This window comes from Xiphophorus maculatus, chromosome 11, assembly GCF_002775205.1.
Source record: "Xiphophorus maculatus strain JP 163 A chromosome 11, X_maculatus-5.0-male, whole genome shotgun sequence".
Classification (NCBI taxonomy): Eukaryota; Metazoa; Chordata; class Actinopteri; order Cyprinodontiformes; family Poeciliidae; genus Xiphophorus; species Xiphophorus maculatus.
Genome location: NC_036453.1, coordinates 30,590,390 through 30,611,262, shown reverse-complemented (window position 1 = coordinate 30,611,262; position 20,873 = coordinate 30,590,390). Strand labels below are relative to the sequence as shown.

Sequence of the window (20,873 nt, the reverse complement as noted above, 5' to 3'; positions counted from 1 at the left end):
GAAAATATAAGAGTGAAGGAAAAGGGACACAGACAAGGTTGGCCAAATCCCCAAAGGGCCAAATAACAGAATCAAAACCTCAGCAGCAGCCCATAAAGACCCAGCAGTACCTGCCTTTAAAAAAAGAATCCATTTCTGAGGCAAGATCAGTCATTTTATTTCATTTCCATGCAAATGGATTGAAATACATACACACGCTCAAGTCCACACAGCCACTCACATTTGTATAAAAATAATACTAAAAAAAAATGCTTACACATGCATGCACTTACACACGTTTTCAAAAATTCCCTACAGTGTTTTAGAGAAATGGCAGCAAAAACAAACCAGCTACAAAATCAGAGAAAATAGTTTGGCTGATGACTGAGCAATGACGAAAATGATCTATGAGTGAAACGACAAATGAATACAATTTGATATGAAAATAGGATGTAAGTACATGTAAGTGTATTATTCAACTGTGTGATACAGAGTTTAAACAACAAACAAATAAATGGAAAACAAGGTCAAAGTGGCAGGTAGACTTACTTGCTGATGTACGGGTTGAGGGTAGCGATAGGCATCACTTTTGGGACAGAACCTGGTGAACTGGTGGACGCCTTCATGGGTGACCCTTTCATGGGAGAGGTCATCATTGGTGAACCCTTCATGGGTGATCCTTTCATGGGAGAGGTCATCATTGGTGAACCCTTCATCTGTGACCCTTTCATGGGAGAGGTCATCATTGATGAACCCTTCATGGGTGACCCTTTCATGGGACAGGTCATCATTGATGAACCCTTCATCTGTGACCCTTTCATGGGACAGGTCATCATAGGTGAGGCTTTCATGGGTGACGTCTTCATGGGCGACCCTTTCATAGGAAAGGTCTTCATTGGTGAAGTCTTCACAGGAGCTTTTCCAGTAAAACCTGTTCCCCATCCTTAGAAGTCAAAAAACGGTCAGTGGAAAACGAAGTCAGACATGATTTGAAATGTGAATTTAATTAAAAGAAGCACAATTTATATTAGCTGTCTGAATTATGTAGGCCTAAACATATTCATCTGCTAAATTATTCAAACCTGGACTACATCCTCATAAACTAAACACTGACATTCCTTACACTTGCAGACAGGTTGAAGATAAAATCATTTCTATGCTTCTAGTTTAGAATAGGTAGTTAAATAGCAACATTTCAGCTGAACCTAAAATTGTAAAAACAGAAAAAAAATATACAAAAGCACAATGTAAAGTGAATTGTATATAATTTGTGTGCTACAGTAAACCAATTTCAAGTTGAAGCCCTTTCACCAAGCGGAAAAAGAAACAGGCCCACAGCATAACAGAATCTCCAGTAAATTAAAAATGGTTATGTTTATGATGGTAGGAGAGAAAAGGTTTATTTCTTGCATGCTTCCAAAATAACCAACCTAAGTATAAAGAGATTCTAAAGATTTTTGATGGATGTCAGACTTTGCTATAGTTCTCAGAGGATTTTTTACCTCCTTTACTTCACTGTATAGATGGCGAAATAAACATGGGTCATTTTGTTCCATGTCAGAGGCTCCTTCTATGTCCAGTTATAAAGTTTTGTCTTAAAAACTACTTTTTTCAGTGAGACTTGATTTTTAAATTGAAGGTGATTGTACTGTAAGGAGTTCTCTTTTGTGTGTGTATGAGTGCATAACACTTTGCATCAGTTGTGATTGTTTTAAAGTGCTTTTATAAATGAATGTGGAATGGAATGTTCCATCCTAGATGACAATTGTCAAGAAAAATGTTTAATTTATGTTCCATCATATTTACACCCCACAAAATCAGAAAGCAATTAAATACTAATTAAAAGTTGATAGACACTTTAGTACACCATACATGTGGCATACATTTTTAAAAATGCTTTCAGTGATTAATCATTTTTGGGTTAGGGTTATTTTTGGTGCAAATAAGTGTGACACAACTGAGCTTGTTAGAAACAAATTTCTTATATTTATTTCTACATTTTAAAAATCCAGTTTTATTGATTTCATTAATTAAGAATTTTCAAAATAAGATTACTCCACAACAATACACCTGTTTACCAGAGGTGCCAGTAAGTGTGTAGAGCAACAATCAGAAAGCTTATATTAGCCAAATTAAAATATGAATAATTTTAGAAATTATTACAAAGTTGGAAACTTTAAAGTACCCAAGTAAAACGCTTAAATAAAAAATGTAATAATCCTCAGTTCCAGTAGAAATGTTTGTTATACGAGAGCTTGCAAAATTGACAAAATGCCAGAGAAAATGAAATCCTTCCAACAGATCTCTCTGTACATCCACTTAGTCCCCTGCTATTATCAGTCTAAATGCAAATTAATATAATAAGTTATTTTCTCTGGGTAAAACAGTCAACCAATTACTATTCAAGAAATTGCTATGACTTAAAAGAACAAAAAAAAGAAAAAAAATAGCAGTACTGAAATTCTTTAGCATTGGATATTTTTATATGGATCAACTCAAGAAGAAAGCAACAAAGGAGTATTCCATATCATAAATAAATTGTGAAATTAGTGCTACATTACTGAGTTCACAGAAAATAATCAACGGAAACCCAACATGTGGCTTTAGCTCAGACCAGTCACTTAATTATTAATACTCGAACTGAATCACCACATCTGTCCCAATCTCTGTTTAACTATAATGTAAATAAATCATAAAATTGTAAAGATTAAATTAGTTTTAAGAACTGCTGAGCTCTTTTCTTCTGTTCCTTTGAACAGATGAAATGCCAGAAGACAGTTTGGTCCATCCCACAATCTCATATGGCGCTATCTCACCTCCTACAATAAAGCAGCATCAGCCCAATCAGAATGATTCAAACCAAACAAACAGTTAGCTGTTGTCGGCATACTTTTGATGCAATGCTTTGGTTTTGCTGGCATATGACATCTATCATAACAGCATTTTGGTGAATGGACTGTTTGGGACAAAACAAAAGCAGACCTCACTCCCCTGGTTTAAGCTGCTGCTCTCAACATATTAAATATTTACCCTACAATATAGGTGTGCGCTTCTGGTGTGTTGTGAGTAAATAGCAAGAGTGATATCACACATTGAACATCAATATTCAAACAAATCCTATTCAGATGGAGTGTTTGAGAGAGGAAGTTCAAAAGAGAAGGCAAAATGGTGTCCAAAACATGGAAGTGACATGCATGTATTGAAAGTATACATAAAAAAACCAAACATATAATATGTACAAGTACAGCTCAATAAATGTCCCCAAAAAAGCTAATAAAACCCAAATTCACAGACAAAAAGGCTCAATATTATAAAATATCAATGGAAAGGGTTTTTAATTGTGATATATTATGACCAATCATGGGGAGGAGTTCAAACACGACACACTCAGAAAATCACTGACACCCTCTAATCAACAGGTTAGATGTCAAAAAGCTGGTTGGTCATGGTGTAAATCTAAATATATAAGTGGAAAGTTGAGTGGAAGGAAAATCTTTTTTAAATAAGTACTCCAGGAATTTTCAAGCAACTTGAAATTGTGTGGGAGGCTGCAGCAGTTTCCACGGGCTGAGTCATATTATCTCATCTCCTGGTTTTGGTCCACTTTGTCAAGTCCAAAGTCACCACAGGTGTTTATCATAACATTTTACAGCACTTTGTGCTTCTCTTTGATAAACTTTACGAATAAGTTGATTTCATATTTCCAGTAATGCCTTACAAACATTACAAACAGAACCCTCACCTTACCTAAACAACACAGAGAAACCCAAAGGAAACCCAACAAACCTGGTCAGCTGGAAACCAGGAGTAAAGTAACTTAGGCTTCTTAAGCACTTCTATCGAGTAAAAGGTTTATCACTGTGGCATGGCAAGCTAAGTATGGAGTGCCTTTACAGGCACTCCATACTTAGCAAGTCTGCATATGTTAGGCAGACTTGAAATAAACATCTTATTTATTGGTCTAATAATTATTAATAATTTATTAATTACATTCATCACATTTTTTGAAAAACTGAATACAGTAATTAGAAAAATTACAAGCTACAGATGCTTGAAATTAATTACTACTTGTTATTAATAATTTGTCATGATTTTTCAGTTTAACCACATGATCCTTTGGAAGCAACAGAAGCTGTCAGACATGTGAGAAAAATACATTTGAAGACAAAGAGAATAGTTAGTGATGAATATTCAATAACTTTTCTTTTCTTGACCTAGTCCAGACCTCTTTTTAAAATTTAAATAAAAATGTGCTGAGCCATTTGAAAGGCAGCCTATTTCAAGCGAAAGCTACGGCTGAATATTTAAATGGAGGCACAGGTGTGTTTATAACTACCGTTTCATGACCTTTGACTTTACAGTCACTGCCAGTAAAAGTCATTGTTGAATATTGATATCGTGGCTCATGATTTGACAAAACACACAGGCATTTCAAATAAATCAGCATTCATGAACTTTAAAGTACACAAAAAGAGAAATTTATTTAGTAGGAAGCTGTGGAGACTTTAAAACCAGGTGGTATGATATCTTCACAACAGATTCAAACTAATGAATGATCTCTAAAGGGTTAAAAACAGACTAATTTCATCTGTGAAATGTATTTATTACAATAAAGATTTCCAAGCAAAAATATGGAATATATGCTCATTAAGCTTTGCAGTTTGCAATTCCTTCCTGTACAAAATATTATATTTTCCAGAGATTCTGCTCATTGAGAGGTACCAAATTAAAAAAGCTGATATTAGCCTAGTTAATATATCAGCTCAAATAACTAGCCTGCAGTCGACATGTCCTTTGTACCTTGTCAACTGCAGTTTTAAAACACTGCTATGTCAATGCCAGAAAGGGGAGTTGCTGCTTTGGCTTCCAAAATATTCCTATTTTTCTTATATGTACCATACTACATGTAGTTTATACCCAAGACCCCTCTTTAAACATGGCATGTATAAACACGAAATAAATGCTGCAGTTGATGAATAGATAGAAGTGTGGAGTTAAGATGACATATTTCCCCTTTCCTTTAAAGAAAAAAAAATCTTTTGTTAGGATCTTTTCTATTATGCTATTCATGAATAGCTGGTCACAGCTGTTTTCAGTTAATTTCTTAATTCATAATCTCCTCGCTCTGGGGAAGCTGAGATGTGCATTTCATATGACAGCACTATTTGCCTTAGACTGTAAGCTTAATTATTTACTTACACATGACAAACACCTAATTACTGCAATGTTTTAAAGAGGAAACTTCTGACATTTCTCTTAGACATTCTGGCTTGAAAGAACTCGGGTACCAGAGAAAGAAGTAAGTGAAAGAGGGAGGAAGTCAAGTTCACAACATGTGACTCCGAGCGTTCCTTCATTCAGAGCTTCCGGTCAAATTGCAATAGCTGATGTCTTTAGATTTCCCAAAGCTCATTGAAATACTTGAATTGTGATATTAAATAATGTTTGTTATTGACTCTGAAAATGTAATTTAGAAAATATGGGAAAATAATAAAGCTTAGGTCACATCCACAAACAGAAAATGCTGTCTTCACATAAATCTTGTTATTCTGATTATAAAGAACAGTGCAGACAATGTTGTCAGCACAACAGGTAAACATAGCAGCAGGTTCTCTTGAACTGTTGGGATCTCTGAGGTAACACTGATCAAAGGATGCGCTATAACAAGGAAAGGCTAACCCTCATCTTTGCTGAGTCAAATTAGACGTGTCTATCCCTCTTCCCCTCCGTCTGTGCTTTTCTACAGGGGAATCCAGTCCTTAACACAACATACAGGAAGCCATGAACTGAAAAAGCCATCAGCCCACACACGTTCCCTCAGTCACAACACACATGTAGACAACAGCCTACACAAACACACAATATCAGAAACTCATTATACCCACCTACATCTTCTACTGAGGAGGACTACTGGGTATGTTCCTGCCTCATAACTAAAGCAATGTTAATGCTGAGAGCAGCAGGAGCTGAAAAACTACTGGCTACTAGCTAATAACAGAGGATCTGACCCTAAATGGGATACATTAGGTATAATTCAGAGCACCATCCACAGTAGAAAGAAATTAGCCATCATTCAGGCATGTTGCATTGTTAAAACTTCTCATCTGCTGTCATAATGTAATACAATTGATCAGGTGGATATCAGCACTGGGGTTTATGATCCTGCTTCTACAAGAATTTGAAAAATATCTATGATAAAAGAAGTGATATTGGCTCTGTAAGAAAATAAATAAGATGGTTTTATATTTTGCCTGTAGTGCTACTTTTTGGATAAGAATCTTTCTGTAAAGGTTTTGTTGTATTATAATCATAACACAAAAAATAAGGAGAAAATCCAGTAAGTTAAAAATATACAACAGCACCAAAAACACAAAGATGAATAGCTCCCTCTGTTGGCAAAATTAGGGTATGTAAATATTAAAAGTTTTGTGAGTATAAAGGGTTGCAATTATTTAATTTAATTTTTTTTTAATGTAAGGTAATAATTAAGTCTTCTACATAGCCCTAATTTCATTTCCCTACCTGAATTTCCTTTTATGTGTATAAATCATGTCACCTATTTCAGTCATTCCTAAAGCTGGAATGTCCTTGTCAGTCTGACAAAGAGAGAAGAACCACAGAATCCAAGCTGTTTGAGGTCTGGTGTATTTTATCAAGTTCAATGTCAGCAAAAAAAATCTACCAGGAAACTACAGCACACTGTACCAATTTAATGATCCTGGCATAATTGTGCTTTTAAAAGAAGATGGGACACCAAAGCCAAAAATGCAGATGTGTTGCAGCCACTATTAAAGTAACATTGGCTTCCTCAAGAGCTCAGCAGAGCTTCAAGCTGATCACTTCCATTCCATGCTGCATTAATGCAGCAATTCCTGCTGAAGGAGTGTTGACAAGTATTAAGTATAGAGACATTTTTTTTAATATTGATAGGTGTATTGGTTTTATTTCATACTCTAATTTTCTGTGAAAGTTAATTTTGGGTTTTTATTAGCTGTAAGCTATAATCAAGACCAAGCCAATCTACGACACCACGTCGATACATACAGGCCCTCACCTTTGCTGTTGTTGGACGGTCCAGGTCCCTCAGCGGCTGAAGTGGATGATGGTTCCGAGGTGGTTGATGACACCTTATTTGGAGATGACAACTGACCTGCAGGTGAATCAAATATCATCTGTCATCTATCAACACTCACAGCAGTAATGCCCTACATTACTGCTGTTATATTTAACCACAAACCCTTAAAAGAACTATACCATCTGTTGAATATGATTTGGGATTTCCAATCTTTTCTCCAGCTTCTTCTGCTGACTTCAAGACCTCCATGTCCACAATAACGACCACGTGCCTAAACAAGGAAAAAACACATTTAAACATACTATGTTGGCTTGGTAAGATAGCAACGTAAAGAGCAATGTTAAAATTATTCTCATCAGAAAACAAATAACTTAATTCTATAGAGAACAAATAAATTTTTCAATTTTAGAAAATTGTAGAAAATAAAAGAAAAGAAATTGATTTAAAACTACAAAAGGAGGAAACACATACCGGCCATCTGACAAAGTGTTACTGGTTGTCCTTTTTAACAAACACACACAATGTGGTACAAGAAGGTTCTCTTCTGCCAGATGGTTCAACTGGGTGGCCATCAGGAAGGCTGGACAAAGATACATATGCAAACAAATTAAGGCTGATCAATTTATTATTTAGTCTGGAAAGACAATGAATTTGATCCACTTGGAAAACAATTGGCGAGTTAACTTGCACAGTGAAAAAAATTATTATTTTTGTTTTAGTCTGTGACACTTATCTTGTGAGATAATGAGCAGAACTATAAATAACAGTTTGAAAAGACTACTTTACCCAAACATGAATTTTCACATAACTTGTACGGTAAATATAAGACCACCCAGGACGCAAACATTTTTCACGTATGGACGTTTATTTACTTGTACACATAAATAATGAAACACAGTTATTCACTTTGGCACATTGGACATGCATTTTTTTACAATAAGAAAGAAGAAATAGGGAATTTTTAATTTATTAATGATAACATTAAAACTAGAATGTTACATTCTCAAAACATTACTTACAAGACAAGTAGTGCTGACCATCACTCATTATGAGGCGGTACCTGGGCACACCTGTGGTATTAATCTGACGAATGTTCTAAAAAACACACAGAAAGAAAGTTAGGAAGATGAAACATAGAATTTAAAATGTAAACTTTCTAATGCATCATATGAGACATTAAACAAATTGATTGAACTTTGCCACAGTGAGTATAAAGAGACTAATATTGTAAGAGAATATAATTTAGCTCCGACAACTCTTTCCTATTTAACTGATTCTGCCTTTTAGTTGTTTTCCAGTGAGAACATAAAAACAGAGGCCAGGTGTGAAGCCAGATAGATACTGGGTCGGAGAATAGCAATGCAAATTTAGAAAGTTGGCAAAAAAGCAAAGGTTACAAATCAAAGATTAAAGAAAACTTGACAATTGTATTGGCCAAGAAAAACCTAATAGGTGCATATTCAACAGATAACAATTTATGAAAATTCTGTTGGTTGTTTTTCATTTTGTGTCACACTAAAACTTATGCAATTCATCAAACCACAAATATAAGATTTTTCTTCAGTAGTATATAAACATAAACAGAAAATGTTGAAATACACAATAAACAGTGAAGAAAAACGTGTTGGATTGTGCTGACTCTTTTACTCACCAGTAACTGCAGAACCGGATTCTCTACATGCGATCCTTTGACAAGGGCCTGGAAAAACACACCTGTTAGTAAGCTTGATTTCTTTAGCACTTTATGATGCTAATACTGCAAATTTAGCATCTGGACATCAATTAGTTCTCATCGCTCCCGAAGTTGTACATAAACACCACATGATAGGATAGAGCAGACGCGGTACCTCTGGAATCAAATTTTTATTCATACGAAGATTTAAACATAATGTGCCCCAGATATTTATAAAATTAAGCACACCTTTATTGTCTCGATTTTATTAATTCGGAGCATTACATGTAAAGTCCCGATGTATCTATAAATATCCTAAGCAAACGCTAGCAGGTTCTTGAAGGCAGCGCTCCGTTATTAAAAGTAACCTTAAGACAATCATTCTAACGGTAAAAATAAACATCCTGTTATAATGCATTTGAAGCTTACTTCAACTGCCCCATGTGTTAATTTCGTGGTCATGTCTTCTTTGTAAAGTTGTTTAAAAGGCTCCCAGACATTAGCTTCTGTGGTGCGAAGTCTAAGGCAAGTGATTGCACTTCTCGCGAGATCAGCGAAGGAAACGAGAAAGGTAATATCAAAATAAACATGCAAGCTTTCAAAATAAAAGACAGCGTCGTTCAAGATTGGTTCTGAGGACCGCTTTGTTTTTGATTTATTTGTTTATTTACTAATTTTACCACCAACGGTATAATAATAATAATAATAATAATAATAATAATAATAATAATAATAATAATAATAATAATAATAATAATAATAATAATAATAATATGCTTGGTAATTTGTTTAAACATTTCATAGATTAATTTTTAGGCTGTATTATGGTGGCACCGTCAAAAGCTATACTTTATAATAAATCAATTATACTATAATTGCCCAAATTAGATTTTTGTAGCTTAAACCAAGACAGTATGTGTGATTTTATTTTGAAAGTTCTCACCAGGAACTGCCAGCGATGATATTAGCTTGCTACGGATGTTTTAATAGTAGCATGCTGGATGTGAAGCCGACCCAAAACAAACCTAAAACTAGGTTTTGCTTCCACGTATGATGATGAAACTTTGATACAGTGCCTTGAAGTCTCACTGTAGTTCATGATGGATCTTCCGTGCGTGCAGTGGCAAGATCACGTTGCACACAAATGGAGTGGACTGGATCCTGAGCTAAAGGAAACATTTCTCTCTCTGCATGAAATCGATGATGTATTTAAATGCGCTTTAAGCCTGGCAAAGTACGTTTCTCTCTTAACAGAAACTATTTGTGTTTTTTAAACAAGTTTGACTCGTTGTTACATGTTTCAGTTTTGCTATCTGAGACCGTTTGGGCTAAAGAGGTTTAGACTGAATTGTTTACGATAATTCATTAACACATAATTTATTGACAGTAGATGGTTTTGACGAAACCATGAGCCGTATGAGTGGGAAAAAAAAGCGTCTTTGTGTCTCTTTGTGTTTTCCAGCCAACAAGATCTGGATGCTATTCAATTAATCTCTGCAGGACGCTCAGTGAAGAAAGATGCAGAAGAAGCATCCAAATGCAGAGAAACGGGTAACTCCATCTTTAAGACAAGAGACTACAAGGCTGCAGCTCTGCACTATTCACAGGTGGATTAAAATGTTCTACAAAAGACTATATGCTTCACATACTATTGCTGTAAATGAATTTCAGAGAGTTAAAGTATTCAGTAGGTGAACCAATAGCTGTGTGATGGTAAATATCTTGAAATGCTGGTCGACTGTCAAAACATTTGTACGTAAATAATTCTTAAGGCATTATAAAAAAGGAGGAAACTTTATATTCTTGTCAAGCACTTAATGAAATCAAAGAAACCTTCTTGTTATTACAGGGAATATGTTTTGCTCCCCAAAGTTCAGAGCAGCTTTCTCTGTGCTATGCCAATCGCTCTGCTGCTCTCTACCGTCTGCAGCAGTATCAGGTAGGGCTGATCATTCTAATGGAAGTTTAATGGAAGTTTCCATTTTAGACTGTAGATAAAATCAGGTTATCCTTTATTCACATTGATGCAATGTGGTTATCTGATTTTGTGATTATGTCTCTGTTCTGTTGAATGAAAGTTACATTTCTAATTAAATTAGAACCATTTATTGATCATCTTAAATATCCATTTTGAAGTCTCGCAGAACCCCACATCTTCATTTATCATATTTAATTAACATTGAAGTGTTATTTTGTGTATCAATATTATTACAGTTTTACACTTTATTCTTTGTTAAGCACTTTGTTCAATGTAAAATGGCTTTTTAAATGTTGATCAATGTGTTGATTAGCAACATTTAATTAGGTGTTAATTAATGCTAATGGCTCATTGACAGGCTGTTCTTTCAGACCTCTTTACTTTATCATTCATTTTGAAGTTTGGGTATCTTGGTTATGATTGTAAAATGTTTTTCTTAAATTTAGTAATTTTATTATTTTTCTTTAAAATGTATTCATCAACTTCTGTTTTCATTAGGAATGTCTCTATGACATCGACAGAGCCTTGAACACTGGCTATCCAGCTCATCTCTCACACAAACTGCAGGACCGTCACAATCTCTGCTTGAGCCACCTCCCTATGTCTGTAAAAACAAAATACGATCAACTCTATCATGTCTCAAATGATGATAAATGCAGCAAAAGTCTTACAGTATCATCCAGTGAAGCTTTCAGATTCTGCATTTGTCCCCAAGTTTCTGTTGGATGCAGCAAGGAAAAAGGCTGCCACCTGGTGGCTCTGCAGAGCATCACAGCTGGAGAGGTGATTCTGAGTGAGAGGCCGTTCAGCTGGGTCCTCATTCCAGGAGTTGAGAAGGTTAAAGGAAAGAGAGGACAGGGGCAGGACATACAGAGGGAAATTGTGTTTGGAACAGAGCACAAGCGATGTCACTGGTGTTTGGCTGAAACTCTGTGTGCCGTGCCATGTAAGGGCTGCAGCTTCAGCCGATATTGCTCAGCTTCTTGTCAGCAGGAAGCTTGGGAAGAGCATCACCACTGGGAGTGTCCACTGGGAGCAGAGCTTGCTGCGATGGGTGTAATGGTGCAGCTTGCTCTCAGGGTAACGCTAAAGGCTGGGATTGAAATCATCCACAGAGCAAGGCAGACAATCAGGGATGAGCAGAAAAAGTCTGACCAGTATAATCCATACATGACCGTGTTTCACCTGATGCAGCATACGGAGCATCAGAGCATTAGTTTGCGTTTCATGTGTGCACTTACTGTGGCAACAGTTTACCTGAAGCTCAGCAAGGCAGGTCCTCTTCCTACATCTTGGAAGCTGAGTGATGCTTCATCAATAACCAGCCAATCTTCTGACGGACCAAAGAAGAAAGGAGGAGACACAGAGTGGAGCTCAGAGCTGTGGGTTGTGGGAAGTGCAGTTCTGAGGCACATGCTGCAGCTGAGGTGTAATGCTCAGGCAGTCGTCACACTGCAAGCAACAGGTAAGTTTCCGACACGTTAAATGTCACAATAAACAGCTGTAGCTTAGGTTTTTCCTGTCTAAAGCAAATACAGATGATTTTAGCCTTTCAGTCTCACACATTTAAACACTTTTTGGTTTGTAATTTATGTAATAGACCAGCAAAGTATAGTGAATGATTGTGAACAGTACTATGTGTAATTTTTCTTTTTTTTTTTTTTTAACCTATGTTATGAGTTAGTGCCTTGTAGAACCATGTTTACGCCAATTACAAATACCTGGCAACTCTTTCAGGTAGATTTTTTTTTTTAATTTATAAACAAAATGTAATTTCCTTTTACTTCACAATTTGTGGTTGAAAAAATATAACTAAACAGAAAGTACAAGGGTATTAATAATTTAGCAAGGCACTGAAGTGCATTACTCTAGAATCTGCTTAAAAACACAACCTTTAGTTTGTCATTCTTTCCATCCTACAGGATCTGAAAACTCACGAGTGCAGTCTATGGAGGAAATTCGAGTTGCCACAGCGATGTTTCCAACTCTCAGCCTTCTCAATCACTCTTGCCGTCCCAACACCAGTCTGGTTTTTAGCACCGGAATTGTTGATGATCCTGGTGGCTCACAGGAGTCCGTAGGTTTCAATCAGCGTCTCCTTGGGGAAGGACGGCAGGGCCGGGGAGTCACTGTGACAGTCAGAGCAGCCAGAGATATCAGTGCTGGAGAGGAAATCCTGCACTGCTATGGTGAGATATATGACAGCCAAGCAACTGTTTTTAGGGATTAAACAAAATGTCCCACTTACGTGAGAAGGCCTTACTTCTCACTCCCAGTGGTGATACTAACAATTTTAGTATTTACTTGTAAAAGCAACAAATTCACATAACATAACATGTTTTTCCCCATAAAAGTCACAAAACCTCGCTGGCTTAAAAGACACTTTGTATGAGTTCATCAGTCTCTCCTGAAATCAGATAATTTTTGATAATTTCCACAAGTTAAATGTCTGATGCATGTCTTCAGGGCCCAACAGCAACAGAATGGGGACTGAAGAACGGCAGCGTCTCCTGCAGGAACAGTACTACTTCCTGTGTGAGTGTGAGGCCTGCACCGACCAGGAGGAGGAGATAAGGGAGAGCAGCAGGAACGAGTCAGGACTCCTGTGTACAAAGTGCAAAGGAGCTCTTAAAGTATGTATATATTTATGACTATCGATGACTATTTATTACTCACTTTGGATAGTTACTGATCTGTTACTCTTTTGCACTTCTATGAAACATTTGTACTGAATATCTGAAATATTGTCTATGTGTATATTTTTATCTTTAGAAAAACAAAGGAAGTGGATTTACATGTTCTCTTTTGTCATGTGGTCATCAAATATCGTCATCTGATGTGAACCACAAGCTGCAGGAGTTCACTGTTGCCTTAGAGAAAGCTGTGGCGCTCATGGAAAAAGAAAATCCAGGTTCCTTTCTAAAATTCCAGACAAATCTCTTAAGACTTAAACATACAGGTACACAGTTACAAATATTCCTTCTTCCACTCTTCTCTCACCCAGTGGAAGCCCTGCACCTCCTGAAAAAGATCAGCAGTCAGTCTGGACTTCTACTCAGAGATACTCATCCGCTGCAGGGGGAGCTGGCTGATGCCACCGCCAGAGCTTATGCTTCTTTGGGTAAGAGTTATAAAAGGCCTGGACGGTTATATATGATAACAAAATCTATTTAAGATAATTTGCCATACCTAAATGAAGGTGTACTTTTCTGATTTATTTATCTGTAACTATGTTTTCTGCATATATTTTGCTATATAGTCTTTTCTTTTTTTTCATTTTCTGAATATCATCAACAAATTATACAAAAAGATTAACACATAGCTTTGCCAAAAGGAGGGATGCAATGAAGAAAAATTTTATAAATTACAAAAGATAGGCATGGTTTTTTTTTTGTAGATTTTAGAAAGACCTTTTATAAACAAGCAATATTCAAAACCAGGTGCTGGAACAGGAGTTTAATTGCAGAGCAACAACTTTGAGAAAAGACAAATTAAAAAGGTTTCCATTTGTTTGCTTTTGTGAGCATCACAACTGATGCTACTGACGCCAATATATACACCAAATATTGGTGTATCAAGGTGTGCCAATATTTGAATATGTTTAGTCTCATAATAACTAAAAATAAAAATTGTTGAGTTTGTAGTCCATTTATTAATATGTCAAAAAGTACCAAAAAGAACAGCTAAGAGGAATAATTGCTAAAAAAGCAACTTTAAATTTAGTTTGTGTCCGTTTTTTAAAGTTACAATGAGTAAATATTACGGATTGCAAAACTGTGGCCATTAACATTTTAATAGAGATCGGCATAAATGAGTAATTATTTATGAGACTGTAAGTTGGAAGAAGTGTTAATTGATGTCACTGCATTTGTAATGTAACTCAGAAGCATAGTTTCTAAACTTACCAAAATATAATGCCTAAATTAAAACCTCTCTGTAGCACCGATATGAGGTTGATCTGCATTTGAACTGCTGTGCAGGAGACAGTTTAAATCAGAGAGTTTTAGCATGAAAGAAGATCCACTTCATAAAAGGTAACATTTTTGATTTTCTGCTCCAAGAAGTCCTTGAAGTGTATGAGAGAGACTGTTTTCCAATCCACTGACTGGAAGTTTTTTACAGATAAGGGATGTGAACTACTGTTTCCACAGGGAAACCCATTGGCTTAAACTTTTGTAAGAACACGTAACAGTAACAAATCTTGCTTTTCATATCTTATTAACTTCAGTTAAAGTCCAAACTTACTTAATGTCTTTACTGTTTAACTTTATATGAGCTTCATAAGCAACAAATTTTTTGATCCTGATCAACACATTCATGACTTAAGAAGTTTCATATTCTTATTCGGATTTTAATTTTATTCATTTTTTTACTGTTTCTACAGGTGACTGGAAAAATGCAGCAACCCATCTAGAGCAAAGTGCTGTAGCTATCAGTTCCCAGTATGGAAAAGACAGTTTTGAACTGGGACAGCAGCTTTTCAAGTTAGTTCAGCTCCACTTCAATGGGTCAGTCAAGTAAATACTTTGTCCTCTTATTTTCAGCTGAGTAATTCTGCACCAGTTTGAGGTGTAAGTTTAACCTTTTTATTATTTTGCTTAATTAAAAAACCAGCTTTGCGTGTGTGTGTGTTTTTTTTTTCTCCCAGTGGTGCCAGAGGCCCAACCCTCTCCGTCATTCCCAAGGTCAGGCAAATACTCTCCCTCCACTGTGGTCCTCACTGTCCTGAGCTACAGGAGCTGAACGCCATGGAGGAATGTTTTCAAGGGTCCACATTCTAAGCTTAAGCCCGACTGATCACACTTAATATCGAAATATAGTTTTGTATGTTGTGAAGCTGAATAAAATATTTTCTGATTGTGGGCATTGTGGTTCAGGAAAGAGTTAATTTTCTGTCTGTAGGTGTGTGTGTCTGTGTGTGTCAGAATGGATCCATCAGTAATTCCAATTTCATGCTTCAGTGATAGTCTTGCACTGTATAAGACAACCTTTCCAGGTTACATGTGCTCCGATTCAAACAGAAGTAAACATTTGTTTTTTTATAGCTGTGGACTTTTCAACTTGTGAGTGGGGCTCTTGTTTAGACACCCATGAGTAATGATTAAAAACCAAGCAAATTTCTCTCTAAATTTAACCTCCAATGCCGCAATATGTCACCCTCTGACCTTTAGATGGCAGTAGTTGCACACTGACTAATTCAATTTCATGCTTGAATAGCTGGAAAGCAGGATGGTGCTTTGACTCTTGAACCTGCAGTGCATCTTCCCCAGGACCTTCACCCTAGTAGTTCCTCGTAACTCAGTTCTGTTATGGCTTTATTCATGAATGAGAGATACAATCAGAGTAAGCATTCTCCTAAAGATTCTGTAGTTTCAATAGAGAATAAACAACTTATGTTGATAAATGCAGTAAGACAGAGCACACAGCTGGATGTCCTCAGGCATCCACTGCTATCTGGAAGGTAGCCAACAGGACAGATTTGAATTTATGTGCGGAAGTCAAGGTCAAAGTAAAAAAATAATAAGGCAACCAAGATCAGCTCAGAGGTAGTTTTCACTGAGCACAGCAGGATTCCAAGGGGAAAGATATGTGATGAGGGTGATCAACTGCAAAGAAATAAGAATGAATGCTTTAACATTTTTTTAACTAAATACGCAGTGTATGCACTGAATACTAAATATCTGTCTGCAGATGTGCAAAACAGATTAAGAGTTGTCCCCAAATATTTGTAGTCACAAATAGTTTTCCAAGAAAGTGTTGTAAAAGAAAAAAAAGTGATTCAATTGTTACACTCAGGGGAGCTGTTAATATATATTTGTATATATATTTGTACATATATTTATATATTCCTCGTAACTCAGTTCCATTTTGATGATTTTTACAGTAAAAAAATCTAAATATTCTTTTCCAGGCATTACTGATTTTACAAATCAACCATGACCAATAACATTTGGCTTATTTGAACAAAAAAAAAAATACAAAAAACATAATTTATCGTCAAATTGGAAACTAATTTTAATAACTAGTTACAATGATATAAAAATCCCCAGAACTTGATGCTGCCACCACCGTGCTTCACAGTGGGGATGGTGTGTTTGTTAATGTGGCGTTTGTCAAAAAACTCAACTTTGGTCTCATCAGATCAAAGAACTTTCTTCCACTTGACCATGAAATTTCCCACATGTTTTTGAGGAAATTTAAGTCAAACTTCTTCAACAGTGGATTCCTCATTGTCACTTCTATAGAGCTTTGACTCTCCCATATAGGCTGCTGTAGCCTGTACTCCTTCAGCGTTGTAATAGTTATTCTGGTGGCGTCACAATAAAATATGATGACACAATTTGAAAATGTTCAAGGATAGTCTTGCACGATACTCTATTTGTATTTTGATACCATTATCACATCAATTTAATAAGTAGTAATCTGTTTACCTACAGTTTTATGTGTCCAACCCTATGGCAGGCCATTTAAAGGTCAAACTATCCCATCCTGATCATTAAATGAGCTCCTGGCTCTTCACTCTAAAAGCCCCCTCATATTCTAAAGTCTCTCCATTCGCCTTTTAGTGGATTTGCGTCGGCAGTCGGTCTCCTTGGCGCTCAGTTTTTCAGCTCTCTCTCTCCTCAGCAGAAGGAATCTGATACATGATGCAGAGGATGGTAATGCATCTGGGCTCATGTAAAAATAAAATCTCCATTACTGTCCAGGACAGACCGTTGTTACCAACTATTATAAAAATGGCTGGTAATTAATCCAAGTCTGAATCTGGGTTAGATGGTAAACACAATCTCTCCTGGAGAAAATTTAGAAACAGCCATCATTTATTGTACTTGCAGACTTCAGCTAAACCCTATAGATCATTGTTAAAAATATATAGAGAGAAAAATGAGGGGGTTAAGTGTTGAATAAGAATGGCAGCTTCTACATTTGAGGGCTGCAGAGAGATGAGCTAAATTTGGCATGTGTGCTTGAGAAATGTGTACACTGGGCAAGGTGAGGGAACTGGACAGCAAAGGCATTGCCAATTATTCTCCTGAACAGCCGGCTCACCTTGCTGGAACACCATCACACATCTATGAGTAAGCAGTGTGAAACACGGAGAGTTGGAGAATGACTGACACCTCAAACACCAGGTGGTGTGACCCTGAAGATATAAGTGATGGTCTGTCAGGCATCAGTTATGGCTGTAAGGAGCCTGGTAGTACTGTTAGTATGAGAGTGATCTAACTTAAGGTAGGTGATAAAGTGCAGAGTAAAAACCTAATTAATTAGTTTCAATTTCCGACCAGCTTATCATGTTTGGTAACTTAATACCATGATATGGCTGAACCAATTACTTGAATTTAGCAAAAAGAAACAATCTCAGTAATCTTAAGTGATCTTAAAAGGGCCTGATTTAATGTAAGGAATGGAAAAATTATTGAGTATTTTTGTGGAACAATAGATTTGATTTCTGCATCAACAATGCAAATTGCTGGAATTATTCATGCACCTCCAGGAAGCAAAAACCCAGGTGGCATATTTTAAACGTCCAATGGGTAAACAAACGATATTGAGGAGGAAACTTGCTTCAGGGAAATGGACATAATTTGTTTGCTTTGTGTACATTCTGTGGTGCCAGCTTGCCTTCTGTGATACCTGGGATATTGTTAGCATTTTCTTGCAAAAACATCCACAAATGTTTATTCATCTAGCACACCTCCATTTAAATAGGAGTAATGTTTGTACTTTTTTGTCTGATTGATGAAAGATTATTCACCAGGGCCAAGCTTGGTCTTCTGAAACTTCTTAATAGGAAACTGCAGGCATATCTCATTATGTGGGTAAAAGCTAAGAATAGATTCATTTTTCTCAAAACTCTCCAGACAGTAATGACCCTTCCTCTATAATTTATTTTCACTGTAATAAATGTCACATTATGTCCTTTTTTTTGTTCAACTGTCTCATGTGAGAAGAAACATGGATGGATAAGAAAGCCATTTAGCTCCATGACTGCTCATGCTTCTTTTTTTACTATTCTCCTCTTCTTGCAGTGTAATGTGATCTCTTATTGCTTTTCAGCCATTTCTCTCTCTTATTTTGCAATAAGAGTGTGGTATGTGCTTCTAGGTTTTGGGGACATTGTTTGGGGAAGCTTGAATCGGCAGTCATAAAGCTTAAAAACTGCTGCCGTAAAAAACAAAACAGTTTGGGTTATTGTGCTAATCAAAGGCCTGGTTCAAGAACGTGTTTGAGTTTGACCCAAAAATAATGTATTAATATTTTTAATCTAAACATTAATGGTTAAAAGTAATATTGCAAACCAGGTTTTCTAAACAATTAATACTTGGGTTAATTTTGTTTTATAGAAATATTAATGATTATTTATTTGTAAGGATTTTTTTATCATTCTTGTTATGTACGTTCTAGTCTATATTTATGAATGCTTGAGTTTGTTAGAACATATTGTTGTGTGGATAAAACAGATGATTTGTCTTCTAGGACTGAACAAGTTGTCTAATTCTGCAGCCATAGTACTAAAGTCTTGTGCACCACCTTTAAAGTCTCACTGGCACAAGACATCACAGAATTGTTCCTACCCTCCAACTTCCATACATGACTGACAAGAACCAAGTCTAGAGATGAACATTTAAACTCTAAAGCTTCACTATGGAGTGGGACTAAGACTTTTTAGTGAGGCAACAATTGTTGCACTAGACAGCCCAAAATGGATTAATTTTTGATTTTATCTTTCCAACTCAACTGCATAAAAATGATCAAATTAAAGACAATAAAGACAAAACCCTTTTTCAGAAGACTTCATTTAATTTTGTGACAATATTAACTCACTGACCAAAGAATGAATGTAAATATAACTATATAGATATAACTTGTGCTAACTACTAGTCAGCAGAGACTCACAGAAATAATCAAACTATAATATTTCACCATGCCATATTTCAGACCTGTACAAGCTGTCAAGTGCTCAGAGAAATATAAAAGATAAAGAAAGCTGAGATATGACCACTGCTGATTAAAATTCAAAAGCTGTGGACCAAGCAATACATGAAGATGCAGTACATTTCTCAGGGATTTTATGGGCCAACAAAATGAGAGGGCATCTTGACGAATAAGCAGTAGTGGATCACTTATAGACACAAGTCATCAATTACTGTCATGCAGCAGCCAGAAGGAGGATGGGTAATGGGGTAGGCCATTGTCATTAGCTATAAGCTAGTTTGACCTTTAAGAGTGAAGATTAACTGAAAATCTACTCAGAAGTCTCCTACAGTTTCTGGAGGACATTCTGCTCAAAAAATGATCAGCCTACAGCATTCCAGAAAGCAGTGCTCTTTTATTAAGAACTTTCTTATCAGAATAGTAATTGGTCATTTTAAAATATGGACTTAAGATACATACATTTGTAGTTAACTGCTGTCAACAAAATTCTTCAGAAACTTGCTAATGTGGTTAATAAACATTTATTCTTTCTTTTATGACCTAATCACAAACCTAGATTTAAACTCAATGTTTAAATCAAACCCTGACCCTTTCCTCTGATCCTCATCCTAAAGATAAATGCATTTAAATTATGTAACATTTCTCATCTTAAGAACCAGAAGACAACTTACTGTAGACAGGTTTCCTTTTGTGCATACACCAACAAGAAGAATTGTGTAGCATATTGTGTCACTGTAAATAACCAAAGTGCAGACAGGAGGTAGGCAACAACAGCTTGAAGGTGAAAAAATTGCTTTAGCAGAGTCTAAAGAAACATACAGAGGAAATACAGAGCAGAAAATAAAATGAAACATATTGAGATATACTGTATATGAAGCATAAAGAAACTTAACAGGCAATGTAAGCAAGGAGCTTATGATAAACGAAGGATTTCAGAGGAGGACCTGACAGTAGCTGACTGAACTATTGAAGAGAGTGAATATTGGAAAGAGCAACAGGTGAAACTGAGTGGAATCAGCTGGAGGGCAGGAAGCTGATGATGGAGCGTACCTGCTGGAAGACAAAATGAACGTACACAGAGACAATTACAAAACACAAACTGAGCACAGGCATGAGTAAAGACATTAAAACATAAGAATGTAAAATGAAGCACAAGAACCTCAAAAATTCAGGCCACAAAGTGATGAAAGCAACGCTAAGTCCAACAAAATGTACAAAGCAGAAAGTTA

General features: G+C 36.2%; 2 protein-coding genes across 2 annotated transcripts in view; one reads left to right on the top strand and one right to left on the bottom strand.

Moving 5' to 3' along the window:
* The window catches only part of LOC102216794 (replication protein A 70 kDa DNA-binding subunit-like), a 39,529-nt gene extending 30,264 nt beyond the window's left edge, over window positions 1-9,265 (bottom strand). The window contains exons 1-7 of the mRNA XM_023342731.1: window positions 9,156-9,265; window positions 8,706-8,753; window positions 8,074-8,149; window positions 7,526-7,634; window positions 7,234-7,325; window positions 7,034-7,129; window positions 529-922 (exon numbers count right to left, since the gene is read on the bottom strand). Coding sequence (XP_023198499.1) covers window positions 529-922; window positions 7,034-7,129; window positions 7,234-7,325; window positions 7,526-7,634; window positions 8,074-8,149; window positions 8,706-8,753; window positions 9,156-9,188 — 848 coding nt within the window. The 5' untranslated portion in view covers window positions 9,189-9,265. The remainder of the gene's footprint in view (window positions 1-528; window positions 923-7,033; window positions 7,130-7,233; window positions 7,326-7,525; window positions 7,635-8,073; window positions 8,150-8,705; window positions 8,754-9,155) is intronic.
* Window positions 9,266-9,694: 429 nt separating this feature from the next.
* Window positions 9,695-15,566, top strand: smyd4 (SET and MYND domain containing 4). The gene is made up of 10 exons (XM_023341795.1): window positions 9,695-9,960; window positions 10,189-10,333; window positions 10,576-10,665; window positions 11,203-12,169; window positions 12,627-12,893; window positions 13,171-13,337; window positions 13,477-13,615; window positions 13,709-13,825; window positions 15,089-15,212; window positions 15,353-15,566. Exons 1-10 carry the CDS (start codon window positions 9,824-9,826, stop codon window positions 15,483-15,485), a joined length of 2,286 nt encoding a protein of 761 aa, XP_023197563.1. The 5' UTR covers window positions 9,695-9,823; the 3' UTR covers window positions 15,486-15,566.
* Window positions 15,567-20,873: the final 5,307 nt, after the last annotated feature.

What these genes read in the sequence shown, in the direction of transcription:
- smyd4 (XM_023341795.1), top strand. Translation starts at nt 9,824, where the DNA reads ATGATGGATCTTCCGTGCGTGCAGTGGCAAGATCACGTTGCACACAAA. An exon ending in CGTCACACTGCAAGCAACAG is followed by an intron (nt 12,170 to 12,626) that starts GTAAGTTTCCGA and finishes TCCATCCTACAG; the next exon opens with GATCTGAAAACTCACGAGTG. An exon ending in CAGAGCTTATGCTTCTTTGG is followed by an intron (nt 13,826 to 15,088) that starts GTAAGAGTTATA and finishes CTGTTTCTACAG; the next exon opens with GTGACTGGAAAAATGCAGCA.